This window comes from Mesoplodon densirostris, chromosome 14, assembly GCF_025265405.1.
Source record: "Mesoplodon densirostris isolate mMesDen1 chromosome 14, mMesDen1 primary haplotype, whole genome shotgun sequence".
Classification (NCBI taxonomy): Eukaryota; Metazoa; Chordata; class Mammalia; order Artiodactyla; family Ziphiidae; genus Mesoplodon; species Mesoplodon densirostris.
Window position 1 is genome coordinate 61,777,127 of NC_082674.1, and position 20,620 is coordinate 61,797,746.

The window sequence follows — 20,620 nt, forward strand, 5'->3', positions numbered from 1 at the left end:
GTAGAAAGCACAAAGGTCCCCAAGGCTATGATGATTTTTGTATTTGGTCCCTTAAACATTAACTGCACAATTATGTTTGTGGAACTGGCTTGATTTAGGATTATTTATGCCAGAGAACAGCTCCTTTACCTTTTCTGGATATACTATAAATCTAAATAAAACCAACAGAAAGCAAAACAGAAAGAAATAATAAGGGAATAAAAACACTTCCTACCTTTATAGGACATTTAATTTAACATCCTATGTGATCATTAGTTTCATGACTCCTCAAAGCAGCCCAGAGATAGGCAGCCAGGGATGGCTTTCAGCTCCCATAGGGAAGTTCCAGAAATAAGGTAGGAGAAAGGGAAAAAGAGGGTGGTCTCTAGGCCCCAGAGGCCAGGATGTTTTAGCCATTAAGACCTGGAGTTGGGATTACTTGAAAGAGAAACTCAAGTGCCCTGAGGGCTGATAGTGGCATGCTGGTTTGTACCCTGGAACGCTCTAAAACCAAAGGAAAGCCCTCCCCACACCCCACTGCATTCTGTAAGCCTAGGATCTGGATCTACTTGGGCTATGGCCACCTCTCAATGAACAGGGGCCTCTTCTCTTTCCTGAAATGTCCTCAACAGGTCTTTGGGTCTTTCCATGTCTCACCCTGCTAAGAAGTGTCAGGTTGAAAAGGAGAGAGTGTCAAGGGGAAAGCAGGAATGGGTCAGGTAAAGGGATTGACTCCTATGAGGCTGGGAAATACAGATTTTAGTGATCTGGGTGGCCTTTGGCCCTGTTGTGTTTGGAAGGGAGCTTTTAAACCCTGCTGATCGCTCGGGCTAAGCACATGGCTTTATTACTGGCTAGGCCTCCAGAATGCTCCCGAGAGGCTGATTATTTTAGCCTATTGTTGATCCATAGGACGTAGATGAGCCACTACTTCTTGGATCTAGAGATTCTCAGGAACAGAGGAGTAAAGAACGGTTGAGAGGCAACTGGCCAAAGGGAATCCTAGAGCCCATTTAGACACATAATGAATAGGACATCTAAGCACCAACTCAAAAGCCATTTCAGCTGGGTACTGAGAACTCTGGGATGAGGCCTTGCCTCTACTAAAGAGTCTTCGATGGGATATCTTAAAGCCATGGGCCTCACCACTGGGAGGGAGGGGAGACTGCTGAGGAGCTCCCTTGTGTCAGGGCTGAATTGCCAGGGCTAGTCAGGGCTAGGCCCTGGACTAGCAAGGGTATTGCGTGTGCCAGGAAGCTGGCTGGGAACAACCCTTCACCTGGCACCGATGGGGGAAAATCCCTGTTACCCCTCCCAGCCCCAAAGGAACTGGTAAGCCAAGGGTCACTCTAAGGACCAAGGAGAGAGGAGGCGGCCAGCCATTTGGCACCAGACTGGTTTAGTAGATTAGTATGTCAGGGTGGGGACAACTCACAGGGCAGGGTATTAGTGTAGTCATCAGTGTCAATGAGGAGACCAGAAGGACTTGCCTCAAAGCGATGGAAAAGGCCCAAGTGAATAATATACTTACTCTCTAGATATCCTAGGGAAGAAAGTCATTGGGAGAGAGAACCATGGGAAACAAAGTCAAAATGGCAACATCAGTCTCTATTTTGATCGGGAGAAAGTCAACTCTGGGCTCTTAGCTTCTTGGCTCCAAACACACACCTCTGCCTCCTCCTCTTCTCTCCCCTGTTCTATTGCACAGTAGGAAGGTACACTTCAGCCTCTGCTTCTGTCTAAGGCTCCACTCTGGCCTCCTGGACTCTGATCCTTGCCTTGCTAGGATTTGAGACCTGCTTGGCTGGCTATATACGTAGACTTGCTACACTGTCGAGATGCAAGGCACTCTCCTAGGAAGCTGCTAAGAAGTCAGCGGTTATCTAGTTTGATGACAAGAAAAAGCTTCCCTTTTACATGGGTCTTAGTCTCTGGTCTGCCAGCTCTCAACTAGGTAAGCTAAAGCCAGAGCCAGCCTACAATGAAGAGCAGATTCCAGCATCTGGGTGACGTCTTGGTCAGTGGAAGCATCTCTCCGTCAGAGATGCTACAGCCCTGTAGCAGGACTTTTGTGGGTCAGTGACTGCCTAAGGCAAGAATTAGGCACCTCCAACACAGCTTTCTTGCGACAGTCAGCACAGTAAAGCTCAATCTGGCAGGGACGGGGCTTGGAGGGGCAGGTGAAGGTTTCAGTAATTTCAGGAGCTTCTCTGCTAGGAACCAGAAGCCATCTGTTCTGTGGGGCTGTTCTCCATCCATCATCATACCCCAGATGGCTGGGGCCAGGCTCACTCTGCTCACCAGGCTGAACTGAGCCCCAAACTAAGGCGTCTTCCTTTCTCCTCTTGTCATCTCTAGGTAAGCTCTGAGGTAATGTCAGAGCCCAACTGACCCATACTTGCCCTAGCTTGTCAAGGCTCAGGAATTAAGAGGCCACAAGAGGAAGACTGGCCTACCAAATCCAATGATGGAGACTGCTGAGAGCACCTATGGAGACTTTAAGAATGGGGCCTCTTTGCGGTCTTTTCAAGGTATTGGCAACGAGAAAATTATCCTCTATACCAACCCGCCATCCCCATTTTACCACCCCCCACACAGACCACTGGATGGGTACTCACTTCTCAAGCAGGGTCAGGGCTGTCACAGGGTTTACCCGGAGGTACTTGCAGGTGGGTTGACCATAGTCAGCAAGGTAGGTTGACCAATCCCACTGGAGGAAGAGATCTAAAAGCTGTAAAACATCCAAACCCCCACCCCAGTAATTCATCAGACAGATAAGACAAATCAGGATCTCAGAAACCCCTAGTATCCTTCACTACCATCTATAGTAGACTTGAAAAATAAAATTAAAAACATAGTAAGAGAAAGAATGGCTATAGACTGTATTGCAATTAAGAAAATAAATAAGTAATCACTATAAGGCAGAGTCATCTCTTCCATAAGCACTGTAATGTTGCTAAGAGTACATGCTGTTAGCAGACAGCTCTCAGAGGCAGGCCTGTAATGAAACTAACATTGGACTGAATCAAAACACAAGACGATCATAATAATCACTCATTTGCTTAATAAATACTTGTGAAATGCCTTCCATGTGCCAAGCACCATTCTAGGAGCTCAGAATTCAACAATGAACAAATAAAGGTGGATGTGTCCAGTGCCACATATGCAACTATGTGAGCTTTCAGGTTGGAAGGTCTGGGTTCAAGTACGAGTTTCATGACTTGCTGCATTGGCTTTGCCCAAATTACTCCGTTGATATAGACACATGCACATGCCAGGAACAAACCAGAAACACAGACAACACAGAAACACTGAACCAAGGCATAAATGGGCCATGCAATATTTACATGAGGCAATATATTACACCTATGTGGACACTGGCTGAACAGATGGAAACCTGTTAACTAAATATATTTTGTCAAAGGCTTTCTTTCCCCGCCAGCTTTAGCCTCAGGTATCACTCTAATAAATATTTAAAAATTGTAACTGAGTAAAGCTAAAAAAGAAAAATGAAATCAATGCCTTTCAAAGGTAGGGGTTGATGAAAGGGAAGGTGTTAGCTCCCCTCTATAAACTTCTAGAGGGGTCACCGTCCCAGACTCACATCATTACATAGAAGAAGGGCCTTCAAGCTGGCTTTCTAGCAATGAGATACATATAAGTGCTTTTGGACTCAAGACATTTCTTTACTTCTCCCTTTCCAAGAGATAACAGTTGATGAAGACTGTAGATGGCTATCACTCTGTGCAGAACAAAGAGAGGCCTAGAGTCAATCCAATGCCAGAGCCTGGGCTCTTAGGCACACCTTCTTCCCTTGTCTGTCTTCACTGCCCAGCTGGGCAAATGGGCAGTGTGGGCCTTGCCCTACTTGGCCAAGCTTCCTCTTCTATCCACTCTCTTAGAATGGCTGTTATGAACTTCCTCAGACAGGATGGGAATTGGCTGAAGTCCCAAAAATTTTGCTAAAACAGAGAAAAGCCCCTAAACCCTCAGCCAAGAAAGGGATGCTAAAGATGAGAGGAGAGGGGGAGAGAGACAGACACATTGGTTGGCCTGGGTCAGCACGGCCCCCAAAGGCCCTCTCAGGTCTCTTTTAGGTCATGTCTATGTTCGTTGGCAAGTAAAAGGGCTTCTACCACTTCCTTTTGCTGTCCCCAGGCCTTGCAGAGCTCTCCTTTAGAAGAAATATTTCCTTGACTTCCTATTCTAATCTTAGTATTTCTATCCTATAGTGTCCACAGACCTGTCAAGACAGTTTCTCCTAGGGAGCATGACAGACACTTGGAGTGTCCCTTGGACACTTGGAGTGTTCTAAAGGTCGTCTACAAATATGATTACGCTTTTCCCCCAAATCTCAAGGAAAAAACTACGAAAAAGATAGCATTTTCTTAATTAAAATTTTTTCTCAGAAAATTTTAAAAACCTTTTACTGTTTGCATGCTAGGGAGCTAACAAGGAAAGGTGAAAGAAAAACAAGTAAGTTTAATTGGAAAAACATGAAAACATGATTTCTTAAACCTATTTCAGGTATTACTTTTCAGATGTGGACATATATATGCATTTAATAAAACTACCTTCTCTACTATCGAATTCCTAATCTCAGTGATGGAATTAATGGTAATACTGATATTTTCTGATTTACTGCAAAGAACACCATGTCTTTTGGGGCTGACGAAACCTGGGTAAATCACCAGTGGGGTGTGGAGGGCAGTTCATAACTTAGCTCTAAGTTTTCTATTTTTAAATTCTTGCCAAAGTCTCTCAATGCCAGTACTGAGACTAAGAGCTCTGGGATGACAAGCTACCTAATTTATCCCACTCCAGGCATGAAAGCTACACAAACTCTATTAAGCTCAACCAGTATGAACCTGTAGCTCACACTCTGGGTCTGTGCTGCTTTCTACAGTTCTTTTCAGTGGCCTGTACCTAGGTCTGATGGCCTCCTCTGAGACAGATGGACACATACTAGAGTCTGGGTGGGACTTAACTAGGTTAACTGCCTTGGGGTGCAGTTCTACTGGATTCCTTAGAAACAGTGTTAGAATAAGAGAACAAGAAAACCGGCAGGCCTGTTTATCAATACAGCACTTTGGTCTCCAGACTATGATTTTCGAAGGTGAACCAGGCCCTCTCAGCCTAGTTCTCTGCATGTAATGGCCTTGTTAAATCTCGATAAAGTCTCTCTCAAGGATGCAGAACAGTCAGTCATCACTAACGATCACATTCCTTTTTATTTAAAAAATTTTTCATTTGGAAATAATTTTCAATTTATCAGAAAGTTCTAAGAATAGATGTAGTATAAGGAGCACCATATACCCTCCTCCCAGATCCATCCATTGTCAACATTTTACCCCATACACTCCATCATTTGTGTTCTCTCTCTTTCTTTTTTTGCACACACAGTATCTCTTTTTGGAGTCTCTTGAGAGTAAATTACTTATATCATGATGCTTTATCCCCAAATATTTCAGTGTTCCTAAGAATTAGGGCTAGTCTCATACATAATCACAGTATGGTTTTTAACTTTAATAAATTTAATATTGATACTGTCCATACCCTAATTTTATAAATTGACCCAATACAATCCTGCATAGCCTTTTTGTTTATTTAGGATTAGGTATTACATTTAGTCATCTACTGAGCCTACTTTAATCTGGACTATTTCCACAGCCTGTCTCTTTCTTATATGATATTGACATTTTCGAAGGATGTCAACTCTTCAGAAGTTCCCTGTCTCCTTTTTCCCCCCTTAGTTTTGGTTTTTCTAATGCTTATAATAAGATATAAGACATGCATTTCTGGCCAGAATATTACATGTGATGTTATGTCCTCCTCAGGGCATCACATCTGGAGGTATACAATATACAGTGTTCATTTGTCTCTCATTGGTGATATTAATTTGGATCACCCAGTCAAGATGTTGTCTGATTTCTCCACCGTCTAGGTATTATATTTTCTTTTGCAAGTAGGAAGCAATTGAGGAGACAGTTTAAGACCATGTGAATATACTGCTCCTGGTTAAAATTCCCCCTTAGATTTAGCATCTATTGAGGATTCTTCTTCGCTTTGGTCTTTACTGTGATGGTCTCACACTGATGACATTCCAATTCGATCCTTCCCTCCACGTTTATCAGTTGTCTCTCAGCATTCTACCATAAGCAAGTGCTCTCTCCTTCTGCCCCACTAATTTATCTATTTTATTATTGGTATGGATTCATGGGTTTCCTTTTTTTCAATGGTTTATATTCATTACTATACCTAATTACTTTGATGCTCAAATTGTCCCAGGTTTGGCAAGTGGGAGATCTGTCAAGCTAGAGCCTGTGTCCTTGGGACATGCCCCCATGATTTTTTTTTTCAGGACTTCTTACTTTCTGGCATAATAAGGTGTTGCAGGTTCATCTTGTATCTACCATGCCCAGCTCTGAAATCAGCCATTTCTCTGAACAGCCCTGGTTTCTTTTAGTGGGAAAGTTATTAGAGATCAAGATTTGGGTGCCAAGTGTGCTCATTGCTACTTGGGGACCATCTATGGGGAGTTAAACCCTCTCAGCGGACAGAGCTAGGAAATATATGCATGTAATCCACATATACACATGCACACATATACATACATACATACATACATGTGTACTTATATAAGCATGTATGCACACACATTTTAGAGATCATGAGTTTACACCAATACCTCCAATTCTAATCATTTTCCCAGAGTTCTTTTTTGCCTTCCTCTATTCCATATATGCATGTGCTTTCTTCCACAGTGAGAATCCTGGCTCTCAATGACATCATCTCATTCACTAATTTGCTCAATCCTGTAATATATCTAAAATCAGTTCAGAATTGTTTGTATATACCACTACAAAAAAAAAAAAGCCTGCTAAAAAGAGTTTGAGATTTGTTTGCAATTTCCTCTCCCAACTTGAGTGTGTATAATCAAAGCCTATGCTCATAAGCCACTTGCATTAGTCCTTTTTTAAATTTTCCCTTCAGTTTGGTTATGGTATTCATCTAAATACAACTGGGTTCATTTGTTTCCATTTGCTTTTAGTTTTAGGCTCCTCCCTCCCATCCTTCTTAATTTTTTACATATGTAGGACATTAACATGCTTCCAAAAGTCAAAACAATACAAAAATGTTAACTCAGAAAAGTGTCACTCTTTCCTTTGTTGTATCCCTTTCACCCCAATTCCTACCATGCCTTATAGGTACCCAACTCCATTGTTTTTGGATTTGTCCTTCCTATGTTTCTATTTGTAAAGATAAGCAGATACACGTACGCTTTCTTATTCCCTCCTCTTTCTTTCACAGAAAGTAGCATACTATATATGCATTTTAAGGCATCTTACTTCTTGATGTTTGTAAGTAGGTGGTGGATGGAGAAGAAGAAAAAAGAGGAGCATCAAAGGTGGGAGACTGAACTTAAGATCACTATTCCTCAAACTTTATTGAGTATCACTTTTGCAGTTTTTACCACATCCTCATGCCACATGTGTTATTATTAACTTAACATTTGTGTTTGTACTGATTCATATTTTGGTCATAAAAATTTTGTAAACGATACTTTACATCATTTTCACAAATGGGAAACCATTCATACGTGTCAGAAATAGAAGATAACTCAAAAACTAGCACCACAATGAGACGTTCCCTTTGGCATCACAAAGACTATAACATGATTTAGTGTTTAATGGTGCATCTGGGTACTGTCTAAACCTCTATCTCAAGTACCACTTCATATGGCCTTCTGTACCTCCAGTATTCCATCTATACTATGTTTTGGGATTAGTTTGTGACTTCAGCCAAGAGTTAAGTGATGGCAGTGTGCCTGGAATAGTGTTAAGTGGTGTATGTGCACAAGGAAGCACCTATAACATTAGTCTCATTATAAGAGAAAATCAGTGTACACATGGGCCCTGTGTCCTGGTCTGGTCAGAAGAGTCCATAGCCAAGGGTCTGGTTTGGCTGGTAAGGCCTGGTGAGCCTGGATAAGCTGGAGCAACTTGCTAACACAACCACAAGGACAGTTCATTTTTCTCATCACCACGTCTCCTTGTTAGTTAGTGAGTTTCCACGTAGTTGGCTTTTGAAAAGCTCTTACTTCTGTGCCAGGACAGCGTTAAAATTCTTGATTCTGCATGTGATGACTTCTGATTGAATTTACAGAACCACACTGTGGGCCTGCACTATGTTCATTCTATTTATATTTCTTGAGAGTTGCATAAAAATTATAACCTTCTTAAATTTAAAAAGTTCAAGTGAAGTGACCCCTTCTATTTATTTGAAACATGAATAATAAAACATATTTCTTATCTTGGTTGTTCTTAATGAAGATATAAACCCACTGAATTCAGCAAATGTTTTTAAAAGCATCTAATATATGCAAGGACAGGGGTTGGCCTTTCAAGTGATATTAAAATATGTGGTTCTCCCTCACATAGAATATTGTAAAAGAAAAACATAAGTAACTGTAATCCAAGCCAAATATGTTAAATGCTATTAAGTGACATACTCTTCTTCTTTTTGAACTATCAACTGAACGTTTTGCAAGTTTTTCCACTTATAACAAAATTTAAAGAGCAAATATAAATTGTGGTTCAAAACACACATATACACGTGCATTGGGTTTAAGTTTACTTTGATTAGCAGACAATGTCTTAAAGGTGATGAGAATCATCTCAGCAATAACAAATACGTTACAATTATATCTCTGTCATAGAGTCAAATATGGAAATTTGCCTGCATTTTATTAACATCAGTGGCAGATTTTGTTTCTAAAAAAATTTTTATTTTGAAATAATATTAGACTTACATACAGGTTGCAAAAATAGTTTAGACAGTTCCTCTATACCCTTCACCCAGCTTCTCTAATGTCCACATATTATATTACAATGATCAGAACCAAGAAATCAACATTGGTACAATACTATTAACTAAACTATGATTTCATTCCATTTTCACCAGATTTTCTACTAATGTCCTTTTTCTGATCCGATCCAGTATCCCACATTTCATTTAATCATCATGCCTCCTGAGACTCTTCCAATGTGTTATAGTTCCTCATTCTTATTTTTCAAGACCTTGATACTTACACTTTACTTTCAGTCATTTAATTTTTTTTTTTTTTTTTTTTTTTTTGGCTGTGCCACGCAGCATGCAGGATCTTAGTTCTCCGACCAGGGATCAAACCTGTGTTCCCTGCAGTGAAAGTGTGGAGACTTAACCACTGGACCGCTGCGGAAGTCTCCAGTCGTTTATTTTGCAGAAAGTCCCTTAATTTGGGTCTGCCCAATCTTTGTTTATGGTTAGGTTGAGGCAGTAGTTCTCAACTAGGGGAGCTCTTGCCTCCCATGGGACATCTGACAACGTCTGAGACATTTTGGGTTGTAACAAGGCTGGGTGGTGGTAGTGGTGGTGATGCTCCTGGCATCGAGTCAGTAGAAGCCAGGAATGCTGCTAAACATCCTACAGTACTCAAGACAGCCCCACGACAAAGAATTACCAACCCCAAATGTCAATAGTGTCGAGGTTAAGAAACTCTGGATTGAGGTTATGCATTTTTTTTTTTTGCAAAAATACTGTAGAAAAGGAGTGATAGTGCCCCCTTCTAAGTGCATCATATCAGGTATATATGATGCCCACATACATATCTCATTATTGATCATTTGGTTAAGGTGGTGAGTTTCTCTACTGCAAAGTTATTACTTTTACCTTTGTAAATAATTAATACATTTCTTATGGGAGATATACTTTAATACTATGCAAATATCCTGTTTCTCCTCAAACTTCTGTCCACTAACTTTAACATCCATTGGTGGATCCTGCCTACAATATTTATTATTGATATTGATAATGTTAATAATTTTAATATATGTAGTTATTAAATGGAATTCTCCTGTGAGGAAAAGTGCTGTCCCTTTTCCTCCATTTATTTATTTGTCCAATTATTTATATCAGTATGACCTCACAGATATTTATTTTATTTTGTGGGTTATAATCTAATACAATCATTATTCATGTTGTTGTTCAACTTATTCTGGCTTTGGCCATTAGGGACGCCTTCAGACTGGCTCTCCTGTGTATTTTCCACCTGTCCCTATCCTTTCTTGAACAGTTCCTTACTTGCTGGCACTATAAAATGTTCCAAGCTCATCTTGCACTTTCCCTGCCCTTACTTTGGAACCAGTTACTTCTCCAAGGAGCTCTAGTTCCTTGTTTTGGGGAATGGTTTTTAGAAACCAACATCTAAGCACTTAGCATGCTCATTTCTATTGAGATGTTATTGCCTCTAGGCCCTCTCAGTGGACAGAGCTAAGAAATATATGTATGTTTATTAACACATCTATATCTTTTGTGAATATATTTTAAAATCATGAGTTCATATTTGATGTCTATGATTCCACTCAAACACCAGAGGATTCATTCTCTCCTTCCCTCTTTCCTTATTTATCACTTCTTTCTCTGACAGTGAGAAACCTGGCTCTCATTATATTTTACTTATTGGTTCAATCCTAGTGCAGTATTAGTTTCAGAATTGCTAATTCATACCCATGTGAGAAAAACAAGTTTACTAACTAGAGTATAATATTTTCATACAGTTCTTTTTGTCTTTAGCCTTACAATTTCCAGTCAGAATACAGGTTTTTATTTTTTAAGTTTTTTAAATTAATTAATTAATTAATATCTTTATTGGAGTATTCTTGCTTTACAATGGTGTCCTAGTTTCTGCTGTATAACAAAGTGAATCAGCTATACATATACATATATCCCCATATCTCCTCCCTCTGGTGTTTCCCTCCCACCGTCCCTATCCCACCCCTCTAGGTGGACACAAAGCACTGAGATGATCTCCCTGTGCTATGCAGCTACTTCCCACTAGCTATCTATTTTACATTTGGTAGTGTATATATGTCTATGCCACTCTCTCACTTCATCCCAGCTTACCCTTCCCCCTCTCCGTGTCCTCAAGTCCATTCTCTATGTCTGGGTCTATATTCCTGTCCTGCCCCCAGGTTCTTCAGAACAATTTTTTTCTTTAAGATTCCATATATATGTGTTAGCATACAGTATTTGTTCTTCTCTTTCTGACTTACTTCACTCTGTATGCCAGTCTCTAGATCCATCCACCTCACTACAAATAATTCAATTTTGTTTCTTTTTAAGGCTGAGTAATATTCCATAGTATATATGTGTCACATCTTTTTTATCCATTCATCTGTCGATGGACACTTAGGTTGCTTCCATGTCCTGGCTATTGGAAATAGAGCTGCCTTGTGGTACATGACTGTTTCTGAATTTTGGTTTTCCCTGGGTATATGCCCAGTAGCGGGATTGCTGGGTTGTATGGCAGTTCTATTGTTAGTTTTTTGAGGAACCTCCATACTGTTCTCCATAGTGGCTGTATCAATTTACATTCCCACCAACAGTGCAAGAGGCTTCCCTTTTCTCCACACCCTCTCCAGCTGTTTGTAGATTTTCTGATGATGCCCATTCTGACCAGTGTGAGGTGATACCTCACTGTAGTTTTGAGTTGCATTTCTCTAATGATCAGTGATGCTGAGCAGCTTTTCATGTGCTTCTTGGCCATCTGTATATCTTCTTTGAAAAAATGTCTATTTAGGTCTTCTGCCCATTTTTTGATTGGGTTCTTTGTTTTTTTGATATTGAGCTGCATGACCTGTTTATATATTTTGGAGATTAATCCTTTGTCCACTGATTTGTTTGCAAATATTTTCTCCCATTCTAAGGTTTGTCTTTTCGTCTTGTTTGTGGTTTCCTTTGATTTGTAAAAGCTTTTAAGTTTCATTAGGTCCCATTTGTTTATTTCTGTTTTTATTTCCATTACTCTAGGAGGTGGATCAAAAAGGATCTTGCTGTGATGTATGTCAAGAAGAGTTCTTCCTATGTTTTCCTCTAAGAGTATTATAGTGCCCGGTCTTCCATTTAGGTGTCTAATCCATTTTGAGTTTATTTTTGTGTATGGTGTTAGGGAGGGTCCTAGATTCATTCTTTTACATGTAGCTGTCCAGTTTTCTCAGCATCAGTTATTGAAGAGACTGTCTTTTCTCCATTGTATATCCTTGCCTACTTTGTCATAGATGAGTTGACCATAGCTGCGTGGGTTTATCTCTGGGCTTTCTATCCTGTTTCATTGATCTACATTTCTGTTTTGGGGCCAGTACCATACTGTCTTGATTACTGTAGCTTTGTAGTATAGTCTGAAGTCAGGGAGTCTGATTCCTCCAGCTCCATTTTTTTCCCCTCAAGACTGCTTTGGCTATTTGGGGTCTCTAGTGTCCCCATACAAATTTTAAGATTTTTTGTTCTAGTTCTGTAAAAATTGCCATTGGTAATTTGATAGGGATTGCATTGAATCTGTAGATTGCTTTGGGTTGTATAGTCATTTTCACAGTATTGATTCTTCCAATCCAAGAACATGGTATATCTCTCCATCTGTTGGTATCATCTTTACTTTCTTTCATCAGCATCTTATAGTTTTCTGCATACAGGTCTTTTGTCTCCTTAGGTAGGTTTATTCCTAGGTATTTTATTCTTTCTGTTGCAGTGGTAAATGGCAGTGTTTCCTTAATTTCTCTTTCAGGTTTTTCATCATTAGTGTACAGGAATGCAAGAGATTTCTGTGCATTAATTTTGTATACTGCTTCTTTACCAAATTCATTGATTAGCTCTAGTAGTTTTCAGGAGGCATCTTTAGGATTCTCTATGTAGAGAATAGAGATATCATCTGCAAACAGTGACAGTTTTACTTCTTCTTTTCCAATTTGTATTCCTTTATTTCTTTTTCTTCTCTGAATGCCGTGGCTAGGACTTCCAAATCTATGTTGAATAATAGTGGCGAGAGTGGACATCCTTGTCTTGTTCCTGATCTTAGAGGAAATGCTTTCAGTTTTTCACCATTGAGAATGATGTTGGCTGTGGGTTTGTCGTATATAGCCTCTATTCTGTTGAGGTAGGTTCCCTCTATGCCCACTTTCTGGAGAGTGTTTTCATAAATTGGTGTTGAAGTTTGTCAAAAGGTTTTTCTTCATCTATTGAGACGATCATACGGATTTTATTCTTCAGTTTGTTAATATGGTGTATCACATTGATTGGTTAGCGTATATTGAAGAATCCTTGCATCCCTGGGATAAATCCCACTTGATCATGGTGTATGATCCTTTTAATGTGTTGTTGGATTCTGTTTGCTAGTATTTTGTTGAGGATTTTTCCATCTATACTCATCAGTGATATTGGTCTGTAATTTTCTTTTTTTGTAGTGTCTTTGTTTGGTTTTGGTATCAGGGTGATGGTGGCCTCATAGAATGAGTTTGGGAGTGTCCTTTCCTCTGCAATTTTTGGGAAGAGTTTGAGAAGGATGGTTGTTAGCTCTTCTCTAAACGTTTGATAGAATTCACCTGTGAAGCCATCTGGTCCTGGACTTTTTTTTGTTGGAAGATTTTTAATCACAGTTTCAATTTCATTACTTGCGATTGGTTTGTTCATATTTTCTATTTCTTCCTGGTTCAGTCTTGGAAGGTTATACCTTTCTAAAAATTTGTCCATTTCTTCCAGCTTGTCCATTTTATTGGCATAGAGTTGCTTATAGTAGTCTCTTAGGATGCTCTGTACTTCTGCGGTGTCTGTTGTAACTTCTCCTTTTTCATTTCTAATTTTATTGATTTGAGTCCTCTCCCTCTTTTTCTTGATGAGTCTGGCTAATGGTTTATCAATTTTGTTTATCTTCTCAAAGAACCAGCTTTTAGTTTTACTGATCTTTGCCATTGTTTTCTTTGTTTCTATTTCATTTATTTCTGCTCTGATCTTTATGATTTCTTTCCTTCTACTAACTTTGGGTTTTGTTTGTTCTTCTTCCCTAGTTCCGTTAGGTGTAAGGTTAGATTGTTTATTTGAGATTTTTCTTGTTTCTTCAGGTAGGCTTGTATTGCTATAAACTTCCCTCTTAGAACTGTTTTTGCTGCATCCCATAGGTTTTGGATCATCGTATTTTTGTTGTAATTTGTCTCTAGGTATTTATTGATTTCCTCTTTGATTTCTTCAGTGATCTCTTGGTCATTTAGTACCATATTGTTTAGCCTCTATGTGTTTGTGTTTTTTACGTTTTTTCCCCAGTAATTGATTTCTAATCTCAGAAAAGATGCTTGATATTATTTCAATTTTCTTAAATTTACTGAGGATTGATTTGTGACACAAGATGTGATCTATCTTGGAGAATGTTCTGTGTGCACTTGAGAAGAAAGTGTAATCTGCTGTTTTGGGATGGAATGTCCTATAAATAGCAATTAAGTCTATCTTGTTTAATGTGTCATTTAAAGCTTGTGTTTCCTTATTTTCATTTTGGATGATCTGCCCATTGGTGTAAGTGAGGTGTTAAAGTCCCCCACTATTACTGTGTTACCGTCAATTTCCTCTTTTATAGCTGTTAGCAGTTGCCTTATGTATTGAGGTGCTCCCATGTTGGGTGCATATGTATTTATAATTGTTATATCTTCTTCTTGGATTGATCCCTCGATCATTTTGTAGTGTCCTTCCTTGCCTCTTGTGACATTCTTTATTTTAAAGTCTATTTTATCTGATATGAGTATTGCTACTCCAGCTTTCTTTTGATTTCCATTTGCATGGAATATCTTTTTCCATTCCCTCACTTTCAGTCTGTATGTGTCCCTAGGTCGGAAGTGGGTCTCTTGTAGACAGCATATATATGGGTCTTGTTTTTGTATCCATTCAGGGAGCCTGTGTCTTTTGGTTGGAGTATTTAATCCATTCACGTTTAAGGTAATTATCCATATGTATGTCCCTATTACCATTTTCTTAATTGTTATGGGTTTGTTTTTGTAGGTCCTTTTCTCCTCTTGTGTTTGCCACTTAGAGTACTTCTTTTAGCATTTGTTGTAGACCTGGTTTGGTGGTGCTGAATTCTCTTAGCTTTTGAGTGTCTGTAAAGCTTTTGATTTCTCCGTCGAATCTGAATGAGATCCTTGCCGGGTAGAGTAATCTTAGTTGTAGGTTCTTCCCTTTCATTGTTTTAAATATATCATGCCACTCCCTTCTGGCTTGTAGTGTTTCTGATGAGAAATCAGCTGTTAACCTTATAGGAGTTCCCTTGTATGTTATTTGTCATTTTTCCCTTGCTGCTTTCAATAATTTTCCTTTGTCTTTAACTTTTGTCAATTTGATTACTATGTGTCTCAGTGTGTTTCTCCTTGGGTTTATCCTGCCTGGGTCTCTCTGCACTTCCTGGACTTGGGTGGCTATTTCCCTTCCTATGTTAGGGCAATTTTCGACTATAATCTCTTCAAATATTTTTTCGGGTCTTTTCTTTCTCTTTTCTCTTTCTGGGACCCCTATAATGCGAATGTTGTTGTGTTTAATGTTGTCCCAGAGGTCTCTTAGGCTCTCTTCATTTCTTTTCATTCTTTTTTCTTTATTCTGTTCCATGGCAGTGAATTCCACCATTCTGTCTTCCAGGTCACTTATCCGTTCTTCTGCCTCAGTTATTCTGCTATTGATTCCTTCTAGTGTAGTTTTCATTTCAGTTATTGTATTGTTCATCTCAGTTTGTTTGTTCTTTAATTCTTTTAGGTGTTTGTTCTTTAATTGTTCTAGGTATTTGTTAAAGATTTCTTGCATCTTCTCAATCTTTGCCTCCATTCTTTTTCCGAGGTCCTGGATCATCTTCACTATCATTATTCTGAATTCTTTTTCTGGAAGGTTGACTATCTCCACTTCATTTAGTTGTTTTTCTGGGGTTTTATCTTGTTCCTTCATCTGGTACATAGCCCTCTGCCTTTTCATCTTGTCTATCTTTCTGTGAACGTGGTTTTTGTTCCACAGGCTGCAGGATTGTAGTTCTTCTTGCTTCTGCTGTCTGCCCTCTGTTGCATGAGGCTATGTAAGAGGCTTGTGCAAGTTTCCTGATGGGAGGGACTGGTGGTGGGTAGAGATGGGTGTTGCTCTGGTGGGCAGAGCTCAGTAATACTTTAATCTGCTTGTCTGCTGATGGGTGGGGCTGGGTTCTCTCCCTGTTGGTTGTTTGCCCTGAGGCGACCCAACACTGGAGCCTACCTGGTTCTTTGGTGGGGCTATTGTCAGACTCTGGGAGGGCTCACACCAAGGAAAACTTCCCAGAACTTCTGATGCCAGTGTCCCTGTCCTCACGGTGAGCCACAGCCATCCCCCGCCTCTGCAGAAGACCCTCCAACAGTAGCAGGTAGGTCTGGTTCAGTCTCCTATGGGGTCACTGCTCCTTCCCCCTGGGTCCTGATGTGCACACTACTTTGTGTGTGCCCTCCAGGAGTGGAGTCTCTGTTTCCCCCAGTCCTGTTGAAGTCCTGCAAGCAAATCCCACTAGCCTTCAAAGTCTGATTCTCTAGGAATTCCTTCTCCCATTGCCGGACCCCCAGGTTGGGAAGCCTGACATGGGGCTCAGAATCTTCACTCCAATGGGTGGAGTTCTGTGGTATAAGTGTTCTCCAGTTTGTGAGTCACCCACTCAGCAGTTATGGGATTTGATTTTATGGTGATTGCGCCCCTCCTACCGTCTCATTGTGGCTTCTCCTTTGTCTTTGGATGTGGGGTTTCTTTTTTGGTGAGTTCCAGTGTCTTCCTGTCAATGATTGTTCAGCAGTTAGTTGTGATTCCGGTGCTCTCACAAGAGGGGGTGAGCACACGTCCTTCTACTCCACCATCTTGAACCCATCTCATCATCTTTAATTTCTTTCATCAATGTCTCATTGTTTTCTGCATACAGGTCTTTTGTCTCCCTAGGGAGGTTTATTTCTAGGTATTTTATTCTTTTTGTTGCAATGGTAAATGGGAGTGTGTCCTTAATTTCTCTTTCAGATTTTTCATCATTATTGTACAGGAATGCAAGAGATTTCTGTGCATTAATTTTGTATCCTGCTACTTTACTAAATTCTTTGACTAGCTCTAGTAGGTTTCTGGTAGCATCTTTAGGATTCTTTATGTCAGTCAGAATACTGGTTTTTAAATTATTTAGTTTAGTTCTTTTCTTCCTCACTCCTTTCAGTGTGATTATGCTGTCCTTTCATAATTTAGGTAGATTTATTTTTCACTGCTTGTATTCAATTTGGACCCACAACCCACCACATTCTGGTTGGTTTAAATCATTTATTTTGGGGAATGAGCCAGAGCTACATAAAAAAGTATACTCAGGGGGCTTCCCTGGTGGTGCAGTGGTTGAGAGTCTGCCTGCCAATGCAGGGGACACGGGTTCGTGCCCCGGTCTGGGAAGATCCCACATGCCACGGAATGGCTAGGCCCGTGAGCCATGGCCGCTGAGCCTGCGCGTCCAGAGCCTGTGCTCCGCAACAGGAGAGGCCACAACAATTAGAGGCCTGCATACCGCAAAAAAAAAAAAAAAAAAGTATACTCAGAAGTATCGTTTCCTCCTCATCCCAACTAAGCTGTTCTATTCTCCCCATTTCTTTCTACATCTTTCCTATCGATCCTTCGCAGGGTTCTGGTTTATCCTTCTTTTACTTCTTTTGTACAAATGAGAAGATACATATGAATTTTCTTATATCCTCTTCTTTCTCACCTGAAGGGTAGCATGCAATAGATACTCTTTTGCACTTCTGCTTTTTTCACTTAACCATAATCCTAGAACTCACTCCTAAAGATGCTAATTCCTTATTAATGATCATATTCTTGATTTATTCATATACATGCGGTTTTTGTAAACTAGATAAGTCATTTTCAAGGGACACATCAGACATTATGTTTGGGGGCATTTTATCATTTAACTGGTGGAAGAGGAGTGTTAGATATTTTCAGAGTAGAACATACTGATAAATGTCATGGCTACTTCAATCAAAAGCAAACTCAACCAATCATTAGTGATGCTTTGACCTCAAACACAGAGTTATTTGTTTATGGTATTTATCAGAACAGGAGAATTAAACTCATGTAGTAGTTGATGTGACATCTTATAAACTACATAGGTTAATAAAAATTGTAAATTATGTGATTATTGGTTATTATACAAAAATGTGTACAAGTAGGAAAGGATAGGACAAGGAAAGACATTTGAATCAGGTTATACTAAACAATCTACTATGATGGAATATCTGTTTTCTTTTTTTTTTTTTTTTTTTTTGCCTCCTCTATGACTTTTATCTATATGACTTCTAATTAGGGCTTTGGCAGTTCTAAAGCTGTCTCTAATATATTTCTGTTATTTCAGAACATGCTCATGGCTTAATAGGACTCAAATTACAATTCTGATTTCATGTGGGTGGGGGAGTGGGAAGGACAAAGACCCAGAAAGGATGAGCAAATTGCTGAAAATCACAAAGTAGACAAGTGGTAGAGACGGCTTGATGGCTTACATTCCCCAAGACACCATAGCTGTTTATTTTTCCAAATCTTCATTGATTCAGCCTTTGGGTAAGGTACTTGCCTAAGGCTAGGTCAAACTTCTGAACAGACTTTCTTTTTTGTAATGGTAGCTAAGAAAGACTAGCAAAATCCAAATGAGTCAAAGTGAAAACTAGTCCAAGACCAGAGAGTGAATTAACTGGACAGAGTGCAGATAGCATTAGAATAGCAGAACAGTTGCAAACTTCTAGTAAATACCTTTGAAATGAGATACTAAGATAAAGTAGGACTTGTTGATCCTTGTTCATGCATATCAACATACATACTTCTCCAACAGAAGGTGTAGAAGTGATTTCAAATGGATGAGTTGTTCACAGGTAAAGGAGAATTATAGATTACTATGCAAGCAAATGATCCTGAGGGTGCCCCTGTGTTCTCATAGGCAGAAAGGATTACCCACAGAACTCAGAAAGTAAAAATGAAAAGACTGGTGAAGAATGCCCAGCTTGTTCCCACTACTAGACTAGTATTTGTTACCAAACCAGTTCATATCATGCCTACTTTTGGTGAGGAGAATTGTTTTATATATCATGCCTACTTTTGGTGAGGAGAATTGTTTTATATATTCTTGCCTTTACTGCTAATTCCTGAGATGTGAGCCTCATCACCCGTGTAGACTGGGAGCTTCCCAAGGATGGGGATCATGTTTTCTCCTTTGACTACTCTACAGCATGGGCCAGCATTGGGCTAGATTACTAGCAGGTAGTCAGTAAAAACATGTTACATAGAATTAAAGTAGGTAAACTGACAATGTTATAGGAACAACATTGGATAGATGGTGGGATGGACTTATAATTTGTGTTTCTTGCAACAAACTTTCCAAATAGACCAAATCTAGGGTCCTTCTGACCAGCACTAGAAGGAAGGTTGTCTGAGGAAGAAGGAAACATCAAACAGGAGTGATAATAGCTATAGTTCTATATAGTGATATATAGTTCTATTATAGTGATATAATATATAGTTCTATATAGTTCTATTATAGTGATAATAGCTATAGTTCCCACTCATCTGAGTGGGAACCCAGCCCTGGATATTCGGTTCTAAGGTCCCAGGGGAAGATCCTATGACTAGTGAATGGGAATTCAGCATTTGTTTGGCTTCAAGGAGTCATCTGGGCTGGCTCCTAGCGGGCAGCATGGGGCCTACCTCATGTTAGGGAGAGCCACCTCTTAAAGATTCCATGGGAAGCAAAGGACCATAGGAGTGAAGGTACACACAGACAGACACAAAGACACGCTGACAATAGCCATACCTCTTTCCCCCAGGGGTGATTTTCTTTAAATGTTTCCTTTTGAACAGGCACACTGAGTCCTGTAGAGAATTGTGTTCCCAAAGTAGGTATGTCCTTGAAGTAAACTTGATTTATGGAAATCTGAACTTGCACTTTATATACATTCCAGAAGAAATCTTCATGTTAAACAGGTTAGACGGCAAAACGATTTCAAATAACATGCTCCTCTGGAACACTTAACATATAATCTAAATGACAAAATTCTAAATATGCTACCTCTTCAGAACACAGCTACCATATAAAGTTCACTCTACTTACTTACTTAAGAGAACAGTAAACATACAGAACACTAAGCCAGGAGGTTTTTTTTTTTTTTTTTTTTTTTTTTTTGGTCCACTCCCAGTGTTTGATAGGATGAAACCAATCACATCATTATAAAGTATTTTTCATAAACACTAATGCACAGGTGCCTTTTAAGAGGCAGTTTAGCACAGCAAAAAGACCCTCAGGCTGGGGGGTCCCCTGACTGACAGCGTGACCCCAGATAAGTCACCAAATCTGTTTTTCTCATTCGGATATGGAAACATAACAGCTCCTATCAATAGCTGAGGACAGATCAAGAGGACAATTGTGGGAAGTCCACCAAAAGGCATGGACTTGACTAATGACTCATTTGTGTTTATTGCCCAAGGTTCCCCCAATGCCTTGTCCCTGGTGCTGGGTCACTCTCATTCAGAGAAGACCATCTGTCTGCCTCCCACGTATCCTCAGGAGCACTTCCTGACACAGAAATCTGGGCAAACACAGGAAAGAGAAAGCAGCAATTTTTTTTTTTCCGGTCCGTGGGCCTCTCACTGTTGTGGCCTCTCCCGTTGCGGAGCACAGGCTCCGGACGCGCAGGCTCAGTGGCCATGGCTCATGGGCCCAGTTGCTCCACGGCATGTGGGATCTTCCCAGACCGGGGCACGAACCCGTGTCCCCTGCATCGGCAGG

General features: G+C 40.0%; 1 protein-coding gene across 1 annotated transcript in view; it reads right to left on the minus strand.

Annotated features, from left to right (window-relative positions):
* EXOC6B (exocyst complex component 6B) overlaps positions 1-20,620 on the minus strand; it is a 730,763-nt gene that overhangs the window by 5,137 nt on the left and 705,006 nt on the right. Inside the window, exon 21 of the mRNA XM_060118019.1 lies at positions 2,598-2,710. Within this exon, the coding sequence (XP_059974002.1) occupies positions 2,598-2,710 (113 nt within the window). The remainder of the gene's footprint in view (positions 1-2,597; positions 2,711-20,620) is intronic.